Here is a 24,289-nt window from a genome sequence, read left to right as displayed (position 1 = left end):
TCAAATGCAAATGTTTATTTTAAATTTGACTAATATTCATTCTTTATTCACAATCTCCTCATCACAGGCAGGCACAGCACTCATTTCAGCATGTGTTCGTGTTTGTGTGTGCTGTCTGCGTCACTCATAGTACGTGCCATTATCGTGCGCTATATCGAAAGAATTTTCTATCGATATCGAAGGTGTACCATCGATAAATATCGATACCGTTTTATCACCCAGGCATAGAATGAACAAAGATAGCTAGAACAAACAAAGGAACACACGAAAGAATGAATGATAGAACAAACAAGAGACAGCACAATAGATAGACAAATAGAGGAATGCGTTGGGATGAATGGAAAGAAAAGTGGTCATGATAGAGACAGACAGACAGATGCGGTTGAACGCGAGACAGACAGATAGATGAAAACGAGAAGTGTGTCATGAATAATTGAGCAGAAACAGAGGTTGGGTTTTTAGATATAAATGTAACAGTGGTGTTAGCAGAAGCCCGTCTCACTCTCCCTGTATTTTTAATAGGCGCTCTTTAAATGATAGATAGAATGATGGATAGATATATGGACGAATGGATAGATAGATGGACAGATAGATAGACAGACAGATGGAATGATAGTTGGTTAGACAGGAACGAATGATAATATGAACAATAGCTCAAACAACAGACAGACAAAAAGGCAGAAGAAGATAGAGCGATAATAGAACTATAGAATGAATGAGCGATAGCTAGAACAAACGAACAAACGAAAGAACAAATGATAGAATGAACAAGAGAGAAAAATAGACAGACAAATAGAGGAATGCAGTTAGGATGGATGGAAAGAAAAGTGGTCGTGATAGAGAGACAGAAACACAGATAGACAGATGCAGTTAAATGAGAGACAGACAGATAGATGAAAACGAGAAGTGTGCCATGAATAATTAAGCAGAAACAGAGGTTGGGTTTTTAGATATAAATGTAAAAGTGGTGTTAACAGAAGCCCGTCTCCCTCTCCCTGTATTTTTAATAGGTGCTCTTTAAATATTCAGAGCTGCGCGGGGGGTGAGGGAGGAGTGCAGGTTAAAGAACCTGAAAATGGACAAAATGATTGAATGTCTGCAGGGAATCTCTCAAGGACTGCATTAAGAGCCAAAGCCACTCTGATTAGAGCCCAGACAAATGGAGGAGTCGTAATATCCAGGAAGAATAATTCACAGACAGAGAGAGAAAGAGAGGAAAGGTGACATATTAAAGAGCAGAAATGAAAGGAGAACAAGCTACCGGGTGAAGGAGAAATGATGAATGTTAGTGGTGGAAATGCGCGGATGAAATTGGGAAAAGGAAAACGAGAGAAAGAGGTCATGAAAATGAGACGAGGGGGGAACAACAACACGCATTTCCATGCAACAACAGAAGCATGGTGAAAAATTAAACGTGCCTGCAGGAAAAACAGGACTCAAAGTCTCTCTCACACACACACAAAAACACAAAGTAGGACTCCAGGAATTAACACACACCCTTGTGCTTTAAAGGTCGTAAATTAAGGTCAGTTTGAAATGTACAATGCTTTAAATACCACGACGAAGTTAAAATGTCACTTCATCAAGGCTCGCTAACAAAGAGCGCTTCTTCACGCACGAATTGTTCAAAAATCCTGCAAATCGGACTGAACCGTACGCTCAACCGAACAATGAACGTTTCATAAAACTTTATAAAACAAACTCAGAGTGCTGATGTAAAATTTAATCAGAATAAATTGGAAAAGTTTCTTTAGGTGAAAGAGCCGAACGCGAGTGCCTACGAAACGCTGTTTGAATTAGAGCCGACCGCAGAAACTTACTTTCCAAGGGTCTGACATCTTCAATTTGGCGAGAGTTTTGTTCCGAGGTTCAGAGTGCGTAATTATTTTTTGTCTGTTTGGGCCTGAAGCAAGAGTCTGACACCATAATCAGCGATTAAAACGGAAAAATAATATGAAAATTCTGAGAGAGAGAGAGAGAGAGCGAGAGAGAGAGAGGAACATCACGCTGCTATCAGCTTTAGGCGCGGGGCTTTAATTTCTTTGAAAATGCAAATTAGTTTCACTGCGTGTGTGCAAGCCTGCTCCCTGTGTGCGTGTGTGTGTATAAAGTACAGTATAACTCTCCAACTTTGATGATTTTTGATAATACAAAGCAAAAAATCTCTGATAATCTTGCAGCCGTGTCATCTCACTCGGCTTAATTTAATTGCAGAAGTGTAAACGGCCCCAGATCCCCGCTTTTCTGTGGCGATAAGAGCACGCGCGTGAGTTCTGATATCTTGTCATCTGTATCTTTGAAGACGCATCTCTCTGTGGTTTCTCCCAGTTATTAGAAGCATCAAACGCTCGCGACATAAAATGTGAGCTTAACGCCCGGCGGGGATGCGCAGTTAAAATAATCGAATTAAAAACAATCTCGGTCTTCAATCAACGCTGCATGTTTGTGTGCATTTCTCAATATCTCGCTCTCTCGCCTGCTGGAGGAGGAAAATGCGACATCTAATATTGGAGATGTCAAATAAATGCCAAGACATCAACATTTGCATTGTGCGGCACACTGGGTCATATTTATACAATGCCAAATAACTATTAAAATAGTGTTCTTTAATTGAAATAAAGCTGAATATAAGATGAAAATCTTTAATGAAGATTTTAACGAAGATAAGAAATGTTGCCTTTGCAACTACCTTAAAATAAGTTGAAATATTAAAATGACTAAAACTAGACTTGGAAAAAGTAAAGCAAAATAGAAGTAGCTAAAATAATTAAAATTCAAATGAAAAACTGAAAACACAAATTGAAACTAGTTGAAAAATAAGTTAAAGTACTAAAATGACAAACTGAAACTGAAATAAAACTAAAGCTAAATAGAAATATATATATTTTTTAAAAATCTAATAAAAATGACAAAAGCACAAATAAATTACAAAAACTAAAATAAAAAAAAAAACTAAAAATATACAAAAACTAATTCAAAAATAAGTTGAGGTACTAAAATAGCTGAAACTAAAATTGAAATAAAACAAACTAAATAGAAGTATTTAAACAAAACAAAGTACATCATAAAATTACAAAAATTCGAACTAAAATGAAAACCAAAAATAAAGGTTAAATGAAAAAAATAAGCTGAATTGTATTTACTAAAACAAAACTGAAATAAAAATAAAGTTAAATAATAATGTAAAAAATAATAAAAATGACAAAAGTAAATCAAATGACTAAAATATAAACTAAAATTAAAATGAAAACTGAAAATATACAAATAAAAGCTAATTGAAAAAATAAGTTGAAGCACTAAAATTACTAAAAATAAATACATAAATAAAGCTAAAGGGAAATATTTCTGAAAACATCTAATAAAAATATTTACTAAATAATTACTAAAATTATTAAAGCTAATTTAAAAATGAGTTGAATTAAAGTTACTAAAACAGAAAAAAAACAAAGTTAAATAGTAATATTAAAAATAAACAAATGACAAAAGTAAATCAAAATACTAAAATGTAAACAAAAATGAAAACTGAAAATATACAAATAAAAGCTAATTGAAAAAAAGGTTGAAAAACTAAAATAAAAAAAACTAAAAAACTAAAGCTAAATAGAAGTTTTAAAACATCTAATAAAAATAACAAAATGTCTACAGCTAAAATTAAATCTAAAATTATAAAAGCTAATTGAAAAATAAGTTGAAGGTGAACTAAAACTGAACAAGCTAAACAGACATATAAAAAAATACAATTTAAAATACACACATAAAAGCTAATCCAAAATATTAATAAATACTACAAATACATAAATAATACTACTATAACACTGACCCCAGCAGGTACTCTCTTCAGGCCAGACAGTAGGAAACCTTAAAAATTGTGGGGATGCAAGGTTAAAAAAAATTTGAATTAAAAACAGTCTCTGTCTTTAATCAACGCTGCATGTTTGTGTGCATTTCTCAAAATCTTGCTCTCTCGCCTGCGGAGGAGGAAAATGCAACCATGCGACGCTTTAATATTTGAGATGTCAAATAAACGCCAAGACATGAACATTTCTCTCCATTGTGCGGCACACTGGGTCATATTCAAATAACACCATATGCTTGAGTGCATATGGCAAGAGACACAAACCCGCACCCTGTTGCTCGCTGCTGCTTCTGTAGGTAGGTCGCATGCGGAGCGCGTGATTTATCAGTTTTCACAGTTCCTTGCCTATTTACCAGTGCTTCTCCAAATCCCCATTAGAAATCTGCTTCTCTCTCTGCATCCTCCTAAAAGGCGACAAGAATTTGAATTCACAAAAGAACACACTTCCTCTCTCTCTCTGGAGCTCATTTAAAAAGTGGCTAATCTCCCAACGATAAAGCGCAGATTAAAGCACGCTAAAACGTATCTGCGACTCCAGCGAACGTGCTGCATTTGAATGCAAACGAATGCTGGAACGGAGAAACGGCAGCGGCACAAAGGTGCAGACGGCTTGCTCGATAATCTGTCGCATTTGGCAGAGCCAGTGAGGCCAATGAACAGATGTGTTTGAGCGTGATAAAGGAGGTTTAAATGCGCAAACCGGCGCGTTATGCAACCCGATGCGAGAAGAGGGTCAGAAACGGGCCGCAAACAGCCTTAGGCGGACCAAACTTCACCTTTCAGAAAAGAGATGGGCACCTTAACGCATTAAACTGAGTTGCTAGAAAGCATTAAACCTACATGCACATAATGCCTCGATCATATAAACACATTATGGGGCTCATCTTTAAAAGAACAGCAAACAGCTTCAAAAACAAGACCAGATGCACACAGAATACTGAAGTAAAAGGAACAACACAAGTGGACTGTGGGTATCTAGAGGCGAAGAAGATCTCAGCTCTCGTGTTAGTGGCCTGTGCATTAACCTCAACCAGAATGAAAGAGCCAGATTATGCATCCGCTCGAATTCTCTGCACACTGCAAAAACACTAAGAAAATCTCATTCATCCGCACATATTCATCCATTAGAACATCAAACCCGAGCTGCATGCATTACTCGGAGACATTTCATTAGTGCTGTTTGCCAAGTCAGCCATCATTTCATGGGTTATTTGAACAATCTCCTCACACTACGTATTCAGATTTGGTGCATAACTTTTTGTGCTATAGACATGAATGATACCTCCATCTATGTGGCTTGTTGCAATTTTTCACCTTTAAAACAAACTATTAAAATTGTTTTCTTCAATTAAAATAAACCTAAATATTAGATGAAAAACTTATGAACGAATTTAAGACATAATTAGAATGAATATTACAACTAAAGCTAAATAGAAATAATTAGGAAAAAAGCTAATTAAAATGTGAACTAAAATAAACTGAAAACTGAAAATTAAATAAAAGCTAACTAAAAATAAGTTGAAGTAGTAAAATTACTAAAACCGAAATAAAACAAACTAAATAGAAGTACTAAAAAATGAATAAAATGGCAAAAGTACATAAACTAAAACTCAAACTATAATTAATTATAATGAAAACTGAAAACGTACAAATAAAAGCTAATTTAAAAATAAGTTGTAGTAAAATTACTAAAACTGAAATAAAACTAAAGCTAAATATAAAAAAAATAAAAATAATCTGGTAAAAGTACATAAAATGACTAAAACTCGAACTAAGACTGAAATAAAGCAAACGCTAAATAGAAATAGCACAGCAAAATGAAAATTGCGACAGCGCAACGCGACAGAATCAATCAAATATCACAGCCAATCAGAAGCATGTGTAGGCGGGCTTTCTAAGGAAGCGCACTGCACTCACAACGAAATGGATGTTCAAGAAGAGTGAGGTGAGACAGACAAGACGATGGCGGATGATTTAGTTTCTAAATGAAATGCAATAGCGCCTGTTTGGCAGTATTTTGGATTTTGAAAAGCTTGTTGACCTTTGCCGTTTAGGTGATTTTGGAAGTTTTTTAAACATTCGTTTCTTATTTAATTGGTTCCACATTGTTTGCTGATTTTTACTTTATTTAAACTTTGTGTCATTTATTTATTTGATTTGACATCAAGGTGTATGCCGTGCCTCCAAGCTTTCTTACTCGTTTTGCTAATAAACGTTCTACGTTTCTTATTTATTTGGTTATATATTATGCATGTTTACTTGCCTATTTCCAGTTTTGTATACTATTTAAACTTTATGTAAGTTATTTATTTTATATAAGGCATAGCCTGCCCTATAGCATGGTGTATTTTTATTTGTTTTGTTAATAAAAGTTCTATGTTTTATTTATAGGCTAAAGTGAGTTTGACGTTGTATTTTGTTGTTGTATTCAAGCAATTGATGCCGAACTGCCGCTAATTCGAATAAGCTATTTAAAAGCGAGGAAAAGAGGAAAAATTCAAACGAACTAAAAACGAACAATTGCTTTACGCCGAATTGCTGCTATTTGAAAGTGAAAGTAAAATGCGCACGTCGATTAACCGGTGGAAAAATTTCCTCACCGTCACAACCCTAATGTTTATAATCTAATTAAGAAATATTAAACCTTTTTAACAATATTAAATGTACATTCTAAGTGACTGATACCATCTTTGCCATGGAATAAAATACACTTGTTGATTCACACTGAGTTTACAGTTTTAATGTACATCTCTGCTTAAATTTATTTTGAAGATCTGAGGTAAACTATCTATCGTTGCTTTCAGTATGGCTATAAAGGTCACGTAAAATGATATCCAAACTCACATTAGACACGTTTAACTTTAAATAAAGCACATAACCAGTACCTGAGATTATCGCTGTCATATAGTTTGTATGTTGTTGTTGTTCCAGCCGTGACGTCGTGGAAATAGAAAGTGTTTCTAAAATAGAAATTTTCCATGTCACCGTCGCGCCTAGTTAGGACAAAACCTCTGATTAACAAGGAAAAGATATCTTTTTTCCCGAGTCGCGTCGTGTGTAGTTAGGACATGGCGTAAAAATAGGAAACCATCTAGCGACGCCTCATAAACCCAACAGCAACACTCTAAAAACTACTCAGAACACCTTAGCAACAGTAAGCAACCTCAACTACCAACTACAACATACAACACTAACACTGACCAACCACAACACCCAGAGCATCACAGAAGAGTTCAGATTTTCTTAAAAAAATGTACAAATCCAGTTCTTTTAATAGAAAGTCAATTACCAACGTGAAATCTGACTAACATTAGCTGTAAACAAACACACTTGTTCAACATTAACAGCATTAATTTCATGCAGGGAGAAAATTCATTTTCTTCTCCCGAGACACTGGCTGTGATTTATGGACATTATTATTGTTTTCACAGCTATTTTCCATTTTTCCATCATGAGAAGGTTCCACAAATCTCAAACCCAGGTAGAACTTAAGTGCTTTACAACAACAGCAAACAAGTTTCTCCCTCCGTTACTTAATAAACATTTGTGATTAACTTTAAATGGCTATATAAGTAACATTTATTGAATTTGTTTCATAATTGGTGAATTTTACAACATTAAGACTATTTTTCAACATCAAATTATCTTCCTTTCCTCATATTAAAGTGAAGACACATTGAAAATCTGTATTGTATAAAGTGCTACAGAAATGAATGTGACTTTCAATGCATTTAATTTTTTTTTATCTTCCACCTTCTCCATGAATCAGGAAGCTACTGTACCTTTAAGACTGCAATTAACCGATGTTATAAATTTCTTCTGTTCATCATAATGGATCAAGTGATTGAAAATTGTTACATTTATATGAGCTTTATTTCAAGTAACAAACATTTTTTTAATAGTTTTATTTTATTTAGATATTTATAAAAGTAACAGAAAACTTTAAATGAAAAATAGAAATGTTTATTTTTAAAAATTATTTGAAATAAAACTGAAACTGAAATAAAAATACATTAAACAAACAGTATTATAAAAAATAAATAATAAATGGAAAAAGCACATAAAAATTTTTCATAATCATGTTATTTCACAGTGCATTAACTAATGTTAACTTACAACTTTTGATCCTAAAAATCTATTAAATATTGAGATTAACATTAGCTAAGATTAATAAATGCTGTAGTAATATTGTTTAATGTTAATTCATGGTAACTAATGTTTTTAAAATAGTTTTTTATATGTTAACAATTCAAATCGTATTGTAAAGTGTTACCAGTGGTGGACAGTAACAAAGTAGTTTTACTTCGTTACTGTACTTAAGCACATTTTTCAAGTATCTGTACTTTACTGGAGTAGTTTTATTTTGAGTAACTTTTACTTCACTACATTCCAAAGCCTAAGATCGTACTTTTTACATCACTACATTTCATAAAACATATCGTTACTCCTTAAAATATACAGTATCACGTGCTCCGAGACGCAGTGTCTGATTCATGAACAAACTGATTCTTTTCAATTAACCTGTTAAATCGGTTCACAAATCGCACCAAACGATTCATTCACGAATTGGAATGATCCGACTGCAGCTGTTCTCGAGTGTTGAACTCACTGATTCAAATGATCCGTTTAGTGCGAGTCTCCAGTGAACTGAACTCACAAGTAAGAACCGGGAGATCTTGTGAGCGCACGTGACTGATGCTGCGAAAAGTAAGTTACTAATGTTGAATTTCAGGATTAATTATTGTAACTGGAAATCATATTTAGGTCAAAACTGTCAGTTGTTTGTGAACTAAATCTGCTGTAAAGGGTGATCTGTTTAAGCCCACTGAAATGCTTGAATGCAGACAGATCAACATCAGTGTCTCTATGATTTAGGTCAAAAAAGGAAACATTAAAATAACACAGATTAAATTAAATAACTCATGCACGTTCATATTCCCCCCTGCTGCTGTAACGTTAGCAGTTTTATTAAAATGCTACGCATTTAGCCCTATGTGACGTCTGTTTTTATATTGCTTATCAACATTATACATTTTTATATTGTTTAGATCAACAAGCCGAGTAGACAGATATGAATGCTTATTCATAACCATACTGAAAACAAGTAAATATTGTTAGCTGATGCTAACTCCCCTAGCCAACAATCTTGCTGGTGCTAAGTTGAGGAAAATTTTAGATATAAAGTCCACATATTTTTATTCAACCACCTAGATAGATTACATCTGAGGGAAAAAGAAAGGATGTGATGTTCAGAACATGGTAACTACAGTAATTATCAAAGTGGGAAGTGATGCCCTCTGGGGGCATTTGGCCAGGGGTGTTTTTACACCACAGACAAGGTTTGAGAAGAAAAAAATAATTATGACAATATAATTATATTTTCCTTAAAATGTTCTTCCTAACTTCAGGCCTTATTCTCATGTCATATATAACTGTGATGTTCTGCAAAACAACAAGCTTTAAAACACTTTTTTCTTACTGGTGAAAATCAGATGGTCAAATCTGTTTTCTCTCAGGTACATCGCAGTGTAAGCTTCATAATAAACATTACTACATCACTCTCATCAACGTAGTCCATATCAACAACAAAATTATATATTGACTCCATATAGTGGTTATTTTGGGAAAATCCCAGGTATTTTGAGCAGTAGGATTATAAAAATATGTGCCAATATAAAATTTAATTAAGTAGCCTATATAAAATTGCAAAATAAATCTATCTAGCAGTACTTTTTTACTTAAGTACATAAAAAATTGAGTACTTTTGTACTTTCACTCGAGTAAAATTGAAAAAGCAGTACTTTTACTGGAGTAATATTTTATTATATGTATCTGTACTTTTACTCAAGTACTTGATTTGTGTACTTCGTCCACCACTGAGTGTTACTGGAAAATAGTTCTCAAAAAGTGCAAGAAAATCCTGTTTTCATCCTTTTCATTATCAGTTATAATAAGAAAAACAAAACGTATGAATGCCAGATAACCACATGGAGAGAAGAAGAGATAAAACGGCAGGAAAAACAATTTGAAGATATTACCGAAGTCCTTTTACTTTTGGATAGGCTGGTCAAGAGCAATTTCCTACATCCCACCAGCTGAGCCACACAAAACACCCTCCAATATAAGTGAACGGCAGACTCTGAGGGACCGTAAAGCAGCAGTTAATGGCACAAAACCAGTGCAGAGATAGGAACAGGCCGTACAAACACACGTTCATATCAGCACACTTCAGGGAACCTGTTTATGAGGACATTAAGACCTGACTTTATATCTGGGTTTCTGGGAATGGATGAAGCAGGTGGTCTATTCTGTAGACTGTTTTATGAAGGACACATTAAGATTGAGACCCTTATAGACAAACACAGAAGATGAGCGATGTGAGGGCTTGTGTGTTCCAGCAGCCCGTGAGGACCAAAACAAGAACGTATTAAAATAATTTTATGAAGGATTTAGACATGACTGTCTTCTGGGGACAAGTATGTACCAGAACAAACTGAAAGGGTGAAACTCATGAAAACATGTCCAAGTTATATCTATTTTTCAAATAAATAAATAAGTGTGTGTGTGTGTGGTTGTATATGTGAAGAGTCCAGATACAAAGTGCCTCTAAGTGCCGTTGAAATTTTCTTCTAAAATTAGCATTTTTCTCAGGCTCCTATGTTTATGTTCAGTTATTTCACTTTAATGACAATGAAAAGAACGTATTCAGTGCCATTAAAGTGAAATTACTGAACCTACATATAGGAGCTTGATAAAAAAAAAAAAAAACTCATTTTAGAAGAACATTTCAAATGGCACTTAGAGGCTTTTGTATCTGAACTCTTCATATTATATATATATATATATATATACACATACATATACACATTATTTTACATTTTAATCTGGACTACAACATGCCCTAGCTATTGTTTGAAAGTGTTTTGATTCTTTATTGTTCGGTCACACTTTACATTAGGGCTTCATTAATTAACATTAGTTAATTAATTAGTTAACAAACTGCCAATGAAAAATTTTTCTGAACATACATTAGTCTTAGGTATTCCAATATTTAATAACATGTTGTTAAAATCGAAAGTTGCAACTGTGTTATTTAATGAGCTAACATGAACTAAGACTTGTATTTTTTTTTTTACAAAGATGAATAACTTCTGTAGCAAATGTAGCTATTGCTCATTGTGAATGTTAATGCATTAACTAAGGTTAACTAATGAGGTCTTATTGTAAAGTGATACCTATTGGTCTTTATAGTTCTTTTGCACTTTAATCTGTGTAAAACTTTTAACTTTATACATTTTTCTGTATTGCTTTATTGCATTTAAATGTTCAGTTATTTTTGTTATAAGAAAAAAGTTATTAAACCTGTTATACTGTATTATGACAGCACTTTTTTTTTAAACTAAATTTCAATACCGTGATAATACCGTATACCGTCATAAAAGCATTAGCAATTAATCGCAACATGAAAATTTGATACCGGCATATCCCTAAACCCAAATAATAAACAACAAGCAATAAAACTAAATAATTGGTAAAGAAGTTCAAAATATTTGAAAACATTTTACTAAAGTCAGGTGCATAAATCAATGTATATGTATATATTTTTTAGTTTAATTTTTATTATAATTTTAATTATAAGAACTTTCTGTTACTGTACCTTTAAAATTTCCCAATGTTAATACACTCTGTTATAACAGCCAAACCACTGCTCACATTCAGGATGAAGCATTTAAGACACTTGTTTCATGTAAGTAGGCTTAAATTAACATTCTACTGAGACTGGAGGTGGACGACAGCCAAACATCCTGACGACCTTTAAACGTCCAACGACTTAATCAACTACAAACGAGTGAGCAAATGAGGGTCAAGCAGGAAGGCATTGATCTAAATGCTGTGAAAGTGCAGATACATGTTTAGCGTCATAAATGTTCATGCAAACATACAAGGCTCACAAACAAATCATTTTTAACTAAGCAAAAAAGACAATAATAGCCTAAAAAACGTTTTGTTTCCAATTTCGATTTTTTGAAATACTACTTTGTGATTAACCATTCTGCGATTCCAACAGGTGATACTGATATCTATAGATCAGCATGGACAATGACCAACATATATATATATATATATATAATAAATACAATATATATTTTAATAAATTAAATATAAATTCATGTCCCAGTCACATTTTCTTGGTTAAATAAACATTACTTACACTATCATAAAAAAAATATTTTATCAAAATTCTATTTATTAAAGCCAAGTATGAATCTCATCAATTTAGTGTTTTTAAGCATTTTACTTTTCTTCCAAAATAATAACTCATGGCACTAACAATTCAAACAATATATTTTATTTGTGAACGTCAGTTCAGCTATTCTTTTTAATAGTTACCTATTAACTATTTTTGGGATCTCAGTCATCAAAGCTCAGTAAATATTGGTCACAGACACAGAGATTTAATTAAAATGTCACCAAGCTGATTACTCACTAAAAACTCCCACATATCACGTTTTCATGCCATTTCAAGTCTTATTTTGACGTAACAAAGTGGTTATATCTAAGCATGGGAGTCGTTTACTTTTTAATTAGTCTTCCAATTAACACCATTATATTGTTCATTCAGACTGATTCGCGAACGTGCACGAACACAAGAGGTGGGATTTATCACATGAACCAATCACAGCCGAATATAACCAGTCATATCCAATCATATCGTGATGGAGACATTACCTCCTCTCACGTGACCTTCCCCCATTCATTCTCAATTAAAACTCAATGGGCTCAGGGGAGGCGAGAGAGACACAGACTCCAGCTGTAACCTGCTTACCTGCCTGTGTCCCTGTTGGACAATGTTAAATTTAACAGCTGACAGCTATTCAACCTAATTAATTACATACCTTTCTATCAAAGTTATCTGACATTATCAAGATGAATTTGTTTTGACAGATTTAACTCTTGAGTTCTTGTCATATTTTATTACCATTTTCTAAACTATCAGACCTACCAGGTACCAGGTATACACTAGTCAACATTTGAAGTGGATCAAAACCTTTCATCAAAGTTGTCCTACAACCAAAATGCATTCTTGTCTTAGGACAACTTCGATGAACTTTTTTGATCCACTTCAAATGTTGACTACCGTATATAAACACACATATAAATATACACACATATAATACTTGTATATATAATGAATTCTGACTATACATAAATTTGTATGAAAACACTTGAAAAATAAATTTAACTACATTAAATAAATAAATAAATAAATGAAAAAAACTAAATAAATAAATATGCCCTAATTCTTCTTAATGTCTAAAATGCTTCTTCCTGAATGTGCATGAACATTTGGATTACACAATGTTTACCAATTTTTGGCAACTCGCAACTTTCAAAACCTGATTCAAAACGGTTTTTGGGAGTTTTCACTTGTCATATGTTTTGTCAGCTACTGTATCTAAACACACTGTACTCATTTTCATTTGTTTTGATTCCTCTCAAAAATTAAATACGGCACTACCCTGACTAAGGACTATCGCATCCAACATTTTTTTACTGACACGGAAAAGTTCGGTGTTTCAAACTCATGATTAAGGCTTTGTGTGGCTATGAGGTGTTCATGTGCCTTTAACTCAAATACAATCTTTCTGCCATGAATTGTACACACTATAATACAGTGAGATCACCAGCCAGAGCTGTGTATGTGTGTGTCCTCTGCTGTCACACTTGTGGCTCTGGGTTTATAACTCTAAGTGCGTCTGGACATCAGGGACTGATATGAGACGAGACCAGCCACGAGAGCGTGCGTGTGTGTGTGATGATAAAGTAGGTCGCCGTATACATCAGAGGAGTCGTGTGTGTGAGAGCGGAGGTGAGGGGCTGAAGTGGCTGCCGGGAGCCACGAACGAGATCCTGAGAGACTCGCTGGTCTCCGTGGAGACGGGAAAAGCAGGCCGCCAGCGAGACGGAGAGCAACATTAAAAGACTCGCAACAAGACACAGAGAAAGCCAATCAATAACACACCCACAGCAAAGCCGTGAAACAAACCTCACTCGCTTTTTAATCGCAAAAATAGAGGGAAAATTGCAGGAAAATAAAACCAGCCTCCATCTGCAGACTATAAAAATGCTGCATCCATCAGTCTCTCTCTCTCTCTCTGTGTGTGTGCAATTGGACAGGTTCAGTCATCAAAACTCACACAGCTCCTTAAAAGCGCCTCAAAATGCCTTCACAAGCGACTATATAAACGTGATCAGGGGAGGCAATCTACATTTTTATATTTTTCAATTAAATCAAGTGCTTGTGCAAAATGCACTGCCGTGATGCATGATGTGTTTGTCAGGCTGTTGCTACGCGGTTCTGGGTGGTTGCTAGGTGGTCTCAAGTCTGTAGATATGATTCAGTTCTTTCAATGTGAATCTGTGGGATTTTTTTCACTTGTTTTCTGGTCCTGAAGGTGAAAATGGTGTGTCTGATCACTTAGTAAAGTAACATCACATCTTTCCTCAACAATGCACATGATTTTATGAATCATTCATGTTGAGTTAAGTGCTGTAGTTCAATATTTATACATCGCGTCCTAACAAGGTGTGATTGTATAAAGAGGCAAGTGACATAAGCCATTTATTCCATGTTAATCAAACCAAAAACTGTACTTCCACTATATATTATCATCAAAAATGGACTGAAAAATATTGAACATTAACAAATCCCTCATAATTCAAGCAAAACCATAGAAAAAAATCACAAAAGGCAATAGAAAACAAAGTATTCACACTCTTCGGATGCAGTGCATTGTAAGCGTGAACACAGAAACTCGTTCTCACTGTTCTGAAATGGAAAGAAATGTATAATACAGTGTTGCCACAATACTGTATTTTCTAACTTCAAGACAATACAAAAAATATCAATATTTGAATTAAATATATGAAAAATTTTGAATGAAAAAAATATCAATATTTGACACCATTTTTGATACCATAAGAAAAAAACAAGAGCATAAAATTTGAACATTATCTAATTATTTTTGACCAAAGTATTTTCTTATTAGATGAAACTGTGCTGTCTGAGACTTTGCATTATTTTTTATTATTTCTAAGACAGAAATATATTACTCTTGTATTACAGATTTTTCCCCCTGATTTTTTAACAGTTAAAGTATTTCGGTAACACTTTCTAAGAAGCCCATATTTATAATACATTATAAGGGTATTCTTAAGGCATTATAATGAATGCATAATGCATTATAAACCCCTCATAATATGTTATATCTTATGAATATTAATAAGAACAGTTTTAATGTTTTATAATATTTACTTATTTGTGGTTATAGCTTTTAAGAGTATGATGATTTATAACACAGTGAACATGTTGCATCCAAGTAAGTTACAATGGATTATATTTCTCATAGTTATAATGTATTATAAGTCTCATATCTTGCCATCTTTCTTATGCTACTTTACTTAAAGCCATCAAAGACCACTTATAAGTATAGTAATAACAATAATATTTTTTTCTCAAACAGCCATAAGATCAGATATCAGATCAGATGAATGTGTAATAAGACATATTTGCTTTGAACTATTTTTAATGTAATATCTGTTTGATTATTTTGACGGTTCCCCAACAGACAAACTGACTACAAGTAACTGTGCAAGTACGTCAACATTCTACCAGCCTAACCTTAACCTAAGCCTACGTTGATATGTAGTTGCAAAGTTGCTTATAGACTAGGGGGACCATGAAAATAAAATGTAACCTAACATATAAACATTGCATTTTTTTCAGTTGAAATTATTAACTAGCTCACATCAAAATGAACATTCTTCCTCACAGGGAACACTCAAATAACACTCCACACCTAACCACTTACAAGATGTAGTAAGATACTGTGCAGATCTTAAATAAACAATGTCAAGATATATAGTCCATTATAAATGTAAAAATTGATTTTATATGGTGTTCATTGTGTGTTATAAATAACCATAATCTTAAAACTTATAACCACAAATGCGTAAGTATTATAATGTATTATAATTGTTATGATTATTTATAAGATTATATAATATATTATAAGGTCTTTTATAATGCATTATGCATTCATTATAATGCCTGATATAACATAAGGTTTTTTATAATGCATCATGCATTCATTATAATGCCTTAAGAATACCCTTATAATGTGTTATAAATATGGGCTTCATAGAAAGTGTTACCAGCATTTACCAGCAAATTATTGCTCTTTTTAATAAAAATAAACAGTGTATATTACAGTCGCAACATCTAACTACTGGGGTGCCTCAGGGCTCAGTTCTTGGACCTCTTCTCTGTCTACATGGCATCACTAGGCTCTGTCATTCAGAAACATGGCTTTTCATATCACTGCTATGCTGATGACACTCAACTCTACCTCTCATTCTATCCTGATTATTCGACAATAGCTGCTCACATCTCACGCTTGTCTAACAGACATTTTTTGCTGGATGAAGGACCATCACCTTCATAGGTTCTGTCATTCAGAAACATGGCTTTTCATATCACTGCTATGCTGATGACACTCAACTCTACCTCTCATTCTATCCTGATTATTCGACAATAGCTGCTCACATCTCACGCTTGTCTAACAGACATTTTTTGCTGGATGAAGGACCATCACCTTCAACTCAACCTTGCCAAGACAGAACTGCTTGTTGTTCCAGCAAACCCATCGTTTCATCACAATTTCACCATCCAGTTAGGCACATCAACCATAACTCCTTCAAAAACAGCCACAGTGACTTTGTTTTATTAATGACAGCACTATATCTGATAATGATGATAATACATTTTAAAGGAATAATCTACCCAATCATTCATTATTTTTGTCATTATTTGCTCACATTGCTTTATCTAAAACCTGTATATTATTTATTATATAGGCCCTTTCTTTCGGGAACATGCTTCACAACTCCTTGTTCAAGCTCTTGTTCTGTCCAGGCTGGACTATTGCAATGCTCTCTTGGTAGGTTATCCAGCCAGTTCTATCAAACCTTTACAATTAATCCAGAACGCGGCAGCAAGATAAATTTTTAATGAGCCGAAAATAATGAACATCACACCTCTATTTATCAATTTGCACTGGCTACCAATAGCTGCTCGCATAAGATTGAAGGCATTAATTTTTGCCTACAAAACCACCACTGGCTATGCACCACTTTACCTAAATTCATTACTTCAGACTTATGTGCCCTCTAGAAGCTTGCGTTCTGCAAGTGAACGTCGCTTTATTGTGCCATCCCAAAGAAGCACAAAAACACTTTCACAAATTTTTTAATTAAATGTTCCCTCTTGGTGGAATGACCTGCCCAACTCAATCCGAGCAGCTGAGTCCTTAGCCATCTTCAAGAATCGGCTAAAAATCCATCTTTTCCATCTTTATTTGACCTCTAACTCTAGCACTCTCTATTCTAATTCTATTCTTTATAAAAAAAAAAAAAACTTGTCCCTTTTACACTTGCACTCTATTCATTTACTAATTGCTTTGTTTTCTTTAAAAAAAAAACTAGCACTAGCTTTTCTAATCTTTTTGTATTCTATCTATTTGTTTTTTTTATTTATTATACAATTAACAAAAGCAAAAAAGACTTCTAACACTAGCTTGCTCTATTCTTTTTCTATTCTATCGGTTTTATTTTTATTTTTTTATTCATTATATAATAATAAAAAACAAAAAAAAACCTTGCTACGTGTACTGCGTTAAGCTAACTGAGACTTGTTATAACACTTGCATATCATGATGCTGTTTTGTTCATAATTGTTTATGCAATTTACGAAATTATGTTTGATTTATACGAGTTAATTTAGACGTAATGCACGTTTTTTTTTGTAGACAGTTATTTCCTTTGCATTGACAATTTAATGCGCTGCATTATTTTGCTCATTGTGCCCTCCTGTGGCTTCAGTTTCCTTAATGGGTTAGTTCCCCCAAAAATGTAAATTAGCCCACAAATTACTTACCCTCAAGTCATCCTAGGTGTATATGACTTTCTTCTTTCAGACAAATCCAGTCAGAGTTATATTAAAAATTGTCTTTGATCTTTCAAGCTGTTTAATGCCACTCATTTTATTTTGTGTTTGACTGTTAAAACAAAAAATATCTGTTGTTTGTCTCAATAAATTGGGTTAATTTAAAAATACAGTGGTTAAATTAAAACATTTTTTCTATTGCTCTTTGTTTTAAAAAATGTCAATAATTATCTACACTGAACGATATGAAACATTATATCGTTGATACATTTTTTAGCTATATCGCCCAGCCCTAGGTCAGCAAGATTTTATTTTTTGAAAGAAATTAATACTTCTCTTCAGCAAAGACACATTAAATTGTTCAAAAAAAGACATTAAAGAGAATTATAAAAATAAAATTTTTATAAAAAAGTATTTTCTTATTAAAATGCCACTGTAAAACAAAACAAAAATAATGTGCATGAATTATTGTTCTGCACAGTAGTAAATTGCATGTGCTTTGCAATCACAGGAAAAAATTACATTTTAAAATATATTCAAATAGGAAACAGTAATTTTAAATTGTAATAATATTTTATAATGTACTGTTTTTACTGTATTTTTGACCAAATAAATGACCTGCCATGGGAGTTCAGTGTGAGAATGAGCAACAGTAACAAACACCCACAGAAAGAGAGAGGAAGATCATGTGCTCGAGGTCCTGTCGCATTACATCAACAATCAGTGCCGTGACCTCACTGGAGAGGTCATCGACCTGCGACCCCACCGTCAGCACACCAGAGGAGCAGAGGTCAGAGGTCAGCTCTGGCTGTCGGTGGCGTGCGTTCGCTTGGCTGGAGAGAGTGAGATGACTGGAGGAGAGAGAGAGAGAGAGACAGATACGACTGCAGCCGTATGACAGAAGAGAACAACAGAATCCTGCTCAAGGATGGACACACACACAAACGCTCGTGTTTTACGGACAGGATCGGACAGATGGAAGATCTGAAAAGGGCAGCATTCATTTACAGTCAGATATCAGAAAAGGTTATCCTACATCAACTCAGACAGCTGGACACACACACACACACGGCACTCAGGTGGTCCTGAGGAAAACAGCTGCCAAAGATGACATTTCAAGGTTTCGTATTCCATATTCAAAACAGAAAACACTCTGAGTGTGTGTGTGTGTGTGTGAGAGAGAGAGCGAGATCGCGGCGGATGCATGACAACATCACACTCTTTGAAGGTCATTTGCTGAAGGGCGAAGCCACATACACAGGCCTAAAAACCTCATGCACACACAAACACACACACACACACACACCTTGTTAAAGGCGACAGTGCTGTATATCTTATCAGATATAAATATGCAGTAAAACTGTAAAGGCCAGTCATAGAGGACAAAGAGCAGGTGGCACGAAACACACACATACCTGACACTTGCTTCTTGCTCATTTCTAATTCATGAGGGGCTTTTGCATACAGTCACCGAAAATATGACATCGGGCGAATCTCATGAAACCCTTCAAGATCATGTGCAGGTCATATTTCACCCCAAAATATCTAAAAGAGACTCCTTTTAGGGCCATTAAGATTATTTGCACTGTTATGTTTGCACTGTGTAATAGTCCAGTATTTCATTTTTTGCATTTTTTTTTAGAGCTTTGGTGTGCTGACTTTTTGTTTTCTGTTTTCCAATTAATCCATTAAAAATGAATATTGTACTGCATAAACGATATGCAGTATATTACAGAAATTCAATGTATTTATAAGTCAGGGTGGCAATTATTGCTGATATTAATAAAAAAAGAAAACAATGTAACAATAAATAATTAAATATGATAACGTATTTCTAAATGAATGAATTAAATATCCAACTAAATAATAATCAACAATAATCCACAAAATTTCTCTAAATAATATAAAAATGTTCTCCAAATATCAAGAAATAAACAAGAAACCAGTGTTAAAGTATTATTTATGTACATTTATTTATATTTTATAATAGTATATAAACAAAATAAGTAATTTTTTGTAATATTTCTATTTACTTGTGTTGTAATTTTAGTACTTCAACTTATTTTTTTACTTGTTTAATTTCTTCAGTTTTAGTTTTTAATCTAATATTTAATATAAAACAATAATAACATTTAAACAAAACCAAATGATAAGCAATAATAATCAATAAAATAAAAAATGATTTAAAACGACCTCAATATGGTAATGAGAAACACAACTAAGAATGACAATTTAAAAAAAAGAGGAAAGATTAAGATTTTTTTGCATTTTGAGAGGACAATGTACTTAATGGTCCTAAATCTGGCTTCATTTTCTTTGTTTAACAGTTGTTGATGTTGTTTTCTTTTAGTTTTGGGGTGAATTGTGGACACGTTTTCATGAGATTCACCCTCTCCTTCAGTAAACACACACACACACACACACACACACACACACACACACACACGTGTCTCTGTCATCATCAAACTCAGCACTGGTCCTGATGTTGTGCTCTACACTGAGATGACACCCATCTCTTTCACATCCCTGTATTCTGTCATCCACGTTTGGCCCAGTGTCTCGGAATGAGTGTCTCAGTGGACACACACACACACAGAGATGCACAAGCAAAGAGCGAGGGTAGTCTCTTACCTTTAGAGGCTGTGTTGAGTAAGACAGACAGAGGAGAGAGAGAGACAGGTTTAATGTGTGACGGTGTGTGTGTGGTGTGTGTGAAGTGACTGGAGGATGGCTGATCTACTCACTCTTGGTCTGGGAGGAGAAGGTCAGAGTGAGTTTGGCAAACAGCTCCTTGTTCTCAAAGCGCTCCTCTTTCGCCTTCACCCAGAAACTGCCTTCAGACAGCTCCTCCGGTGCGATCTACAACATACAACAGTCATTGGCACCTTCATCCCTCTATATTTACATTCAGCCATCTCTTTCATATATCAGTCATCCAATCACCACCTGTGATCCATCAATCAATGTGTCTATGCATCCATCCAAATCATATATAGCACTCACTTATTTGTTTAACCATCTATATTAATATAATTTTATTTTTTCTCCAAATGTTAAGAAATGGAGGACAAGAGACATGTTAAGGATGATTTATATACAATCATAGAATTTGATAATAGTATAGGTAACATTTTAGTTTAGGAACCAATTCTCACCATAAACTAGTGGCTTATTAGCATGCATATTACTAGCATATTGGCTGTTTATTAGTACTGATAAAGCACATATTAATAACTTATGCTGCATGACCATATTTTAAATCCCTTCGTCCTTCCCAATGCCTAAACTTAACAACTTCCTTATTAACTATTAATAAGCAGCAAATTAGGAGTTTATTGAAGAAAAAGTCATAAATAGTAGTGAGAATTTGTCCCCAACCTAAAGTGACCATAGTATATAATAATAACAATAATAATAATCATCACAAAATTATCTATTAGAGTATTTTGAATTAGCTGAATTAGCCATTTTTAAAGTTGTAATTTTATTTTGTAAAATAGTAATTTAGCTATTTTGTTATGTGCTTTAGTGTTTTTTAATCTGTTATCTGTTTTTTCTTAAATTTTTTTGTAAAAATTAAAGTTTTTGTTTAATTTTATTTCAATTTATTTTGTTTACTTACAATGTTAATGTAAGTTTTACGTTTTTAATATTTCTGTTGTGTGTTTGTACTTTTGTCATTTGTATCTATCTAAATCTATCCATCCAAATCTATCCATCCATCCATTTATCTTTATCCATCCATCCATCCATCCATCCATATCTATCGATCCATCCAAATCTATCCATCCATCCATCTTTATCCATCCATCCATATCTATCCATCTATCTTTATCCATCCATCCATCCATCCATCTAGCCGTCTATCCATCTATCTTTATCCATCCATCCATCCATCCATCCATCTATCTTTATCCATCCATCCATCCATCCATCTAGCCGTCTATCCATCTATCTATCCATCCATCCATCCATCCATCCATCCACACCTTTAATTTATTTAAATTTTCAGGTAGTTGCCAAGGCAGCATCTCTCATTTTCTTTGAACATTTCTAACCAAGTTTTTTTTTTTTTATTATTATTTTAGTTTTATTTCAGCTTTATTTCAATTAACAAAACTATTTTATTATCTTTAGTTGACAATAACAACACTGCAAGAGAGACAATAAATAAAAAAATTGTTCATCTGCATGAGATCAAAGCCCACAAATAACCATGTACAACAGTTCCGGTTCTAAAATCTGATTGGACGAGTCACATTTTCAGCTGTTGTGATTGGCTGATACACACAAACACCTGTGATGCACATCAGTTGAGCTCTGTATTAACGCAGCATGTTGTTTCACAACCATACACATTGTACACTTAAGCTAATGACACACAATGAAGGAACTGCTTTGCATGATTATTACTGTTAATACATTTATGCAGTGACGCTGTGCCTAACAACATCCCGTCCAGTCGGCTTATTGCTTTAACGCGCCCCTGGTATCAGGACAATATCATTAAGCAGACGCCGCTGATACGATCATACGGTTCAAATGTGTTTCTCCTTCATTTATAGATGAAACGCCACCGAGCGCTTTCTCACAGTTTCAACTCATAACCTCATTTATACAGAAGAAAAACGCTGCAAGTCTTGGGAGTAAAATTAGTTTAACAGCAGCGAACAGGCTGTCAGGATATGAGCGCTGCTCCTCTGACTAACCGCCTTCAGACACCAACCAAAGACAGAATGAGAAATGTAGAACACAGATTAGAGGAAGACAGAATATGATAATAGACAGAGAAGAAAAGAGGGTGAAACTCATTAAAACGGATCCCGATTTTACGCACAAAGGAGAGAAAGGCGACACGGTCCCAATGCACGCTGGGACGGCCAGACAAAAAACACTCGCTGCCTCTGTAATTCTCTCATTCTCTGGCTGTTAATGCACATCTCACAAACCTTTCTAACGTCCATCATTCTGTCTTTTATGGTCCTGTGGCTCTGTTATCTAATATGGCTAAGCCATATAGTGGGGAAAAAATGTGTCAGTTTTTAAATATAAATATATCTTGATTTATGCATGTAGGCTATCGTCCAAAAGTTTTCAAAGGCTTTTGTGAAAGAAATTAATACTTTTCAACAAGGATGCATTAAGTTGTACATCAAAAGTGACAGTAAAGACATTTATAATGCTACAAAAGATTTCTATTTCATATAAATGCTGTTCTTCATTTCAGTAAATTTCTACTCAAAGAATCCTGAAAAATAAATTGCATCACTATTTCTACAAAACAAAAATATGAAGCAGAAACTGTTTTCAAGAGTGATAATAATCAGAAATGTTTCTTGAGCAGCAAATCAGCTTATTAGAATGATTTCTGGTGGATAATGTGACACTGAAGACTGGAGTAATGATGCTGAAAATTCAGCTTTGCATCACACGAATAAATTACATTTTAAAATACATAACAATAGAAAACATGCATTTTAAATAGTAATAATATTTCAGTGTTTGATCAATTAAAGCCTTGGTGCAGTAAAAAAACACTTTTGGGCTTGATGAACAAGAAAGGATATTTAATCTATTTCATTTATGTGCACCTCAACAACAGCAAAGAAACAGAAATATTATTAACTATGAATGAGAGTTTAGAATGATTCATTGAAACTGATGAATCAATGATGGGAATCAATCATGGAGATGAATTAAATAAACTAATCCTTAGCGTCTGAAGTTCAAAGCTGCTGTAAAAAATATATATTTGCCGCTTTCATATTAATACAGCAGCAGGACAGAGATGTGTATAAATTAATCTTTATGAAAACAAATGTATTATTGCAATATTTACAATGGTACTTAATCTTATAACCAGTGTTATTGAAGTATCATTGAGATATTAATATAGTTTTTATAAATATTCTGAATTAATTCTTTTTTTTATGTTTTCCATTTTCATTTTAATTTGTGTGGTTTTATTAATTTTTATTAGTCTTTTTTGTACATACATGTGTAATTATATTTGATTAATTAATTAATTTTTATTAAGCAATTTTATTAATTACAATTTTTTTGTAATTAATTACTAGTTTTTCTTAATATTTAAAATACATATTCTCTTATTTTCTGTTTTGGTTTTAATTGTACATTTTTTGTCATTTTGTTGTGTGGTTCTTTCACTGATCTAAAATAGAGAACATTATATATAGATCAGTGGGTTTTTTATTCATTTTATTTCAGTTATAATTTTAGTTATTTTAGTAGTAGTGTACAAAATGCTACATTTTGCTTTGCCAACTACCTGAAATACACACAAAAATAAACTTATTTCATTTCACTAAATGTTTTTTCCACCTTTGTTCTTATTTCAAGATTGAATTGATTTTTCAGTTTTATAATGTCAGTGTTTGAACTTAAAATACTTTTTATTTGAATAAGAT

General features: G+C 33.5%; 1 protein-coding gene across 1 annotated transcript in view; it reads right to left on the bottom strand.

Annotated features, from left to right (window-relative positions):
• LOC107660904 (protein diaphanous homolog 1-like) overlaps positions 1-24,289 on the bottom strand; it is a gene marked incomplete at its 5' end in the record, with an annotated part of 104,365 nt that overhangs the window by 49,777 nt on the left and 30,299 nt on the right. Inside the window, 3 exons of the mRNA XM_016450342.1 lie at positions 20,493-20,501; positions 20,606-20,722; positions 22,555-22,560. Of these exons, the coding sequence (XP_016305828.1) occupies positions 20,493-20,501; positions 20,606-20,722; positions 22,555-22,560 (132 nt within the window). The remainder of the gene's footprint in view (positions 1-20,492; positions 20,502-20,605; positions 20,723-22,554; positions 22,561-24,289) is intronic.

The sequence above is a fragment of the Sinocyclocheilus anshuiensis genome, unplaced genomic scaffold, assembly GCF_001515605.1.
Source record: "Sinocyclocheilus anshuiensis isolate Anshui unplaced genomic scaffold, SAMN03320099.WGS_v1.1 scaffold1647, whole genome shotgun sequence".
Taxonomy (NCBI): Eukaryota; Metazoa; Chordata; class Actinopteri; order Cypriniformes; family Cyprinidae; genus Sinocyclocheilus; species Sinocyclocheilus anshuiensis.
The sequence above is the reverse complement of the archived record's forward strand: the minus strand, read 5'-3'. Positions and strand labels throughout refer to the sequence as shown.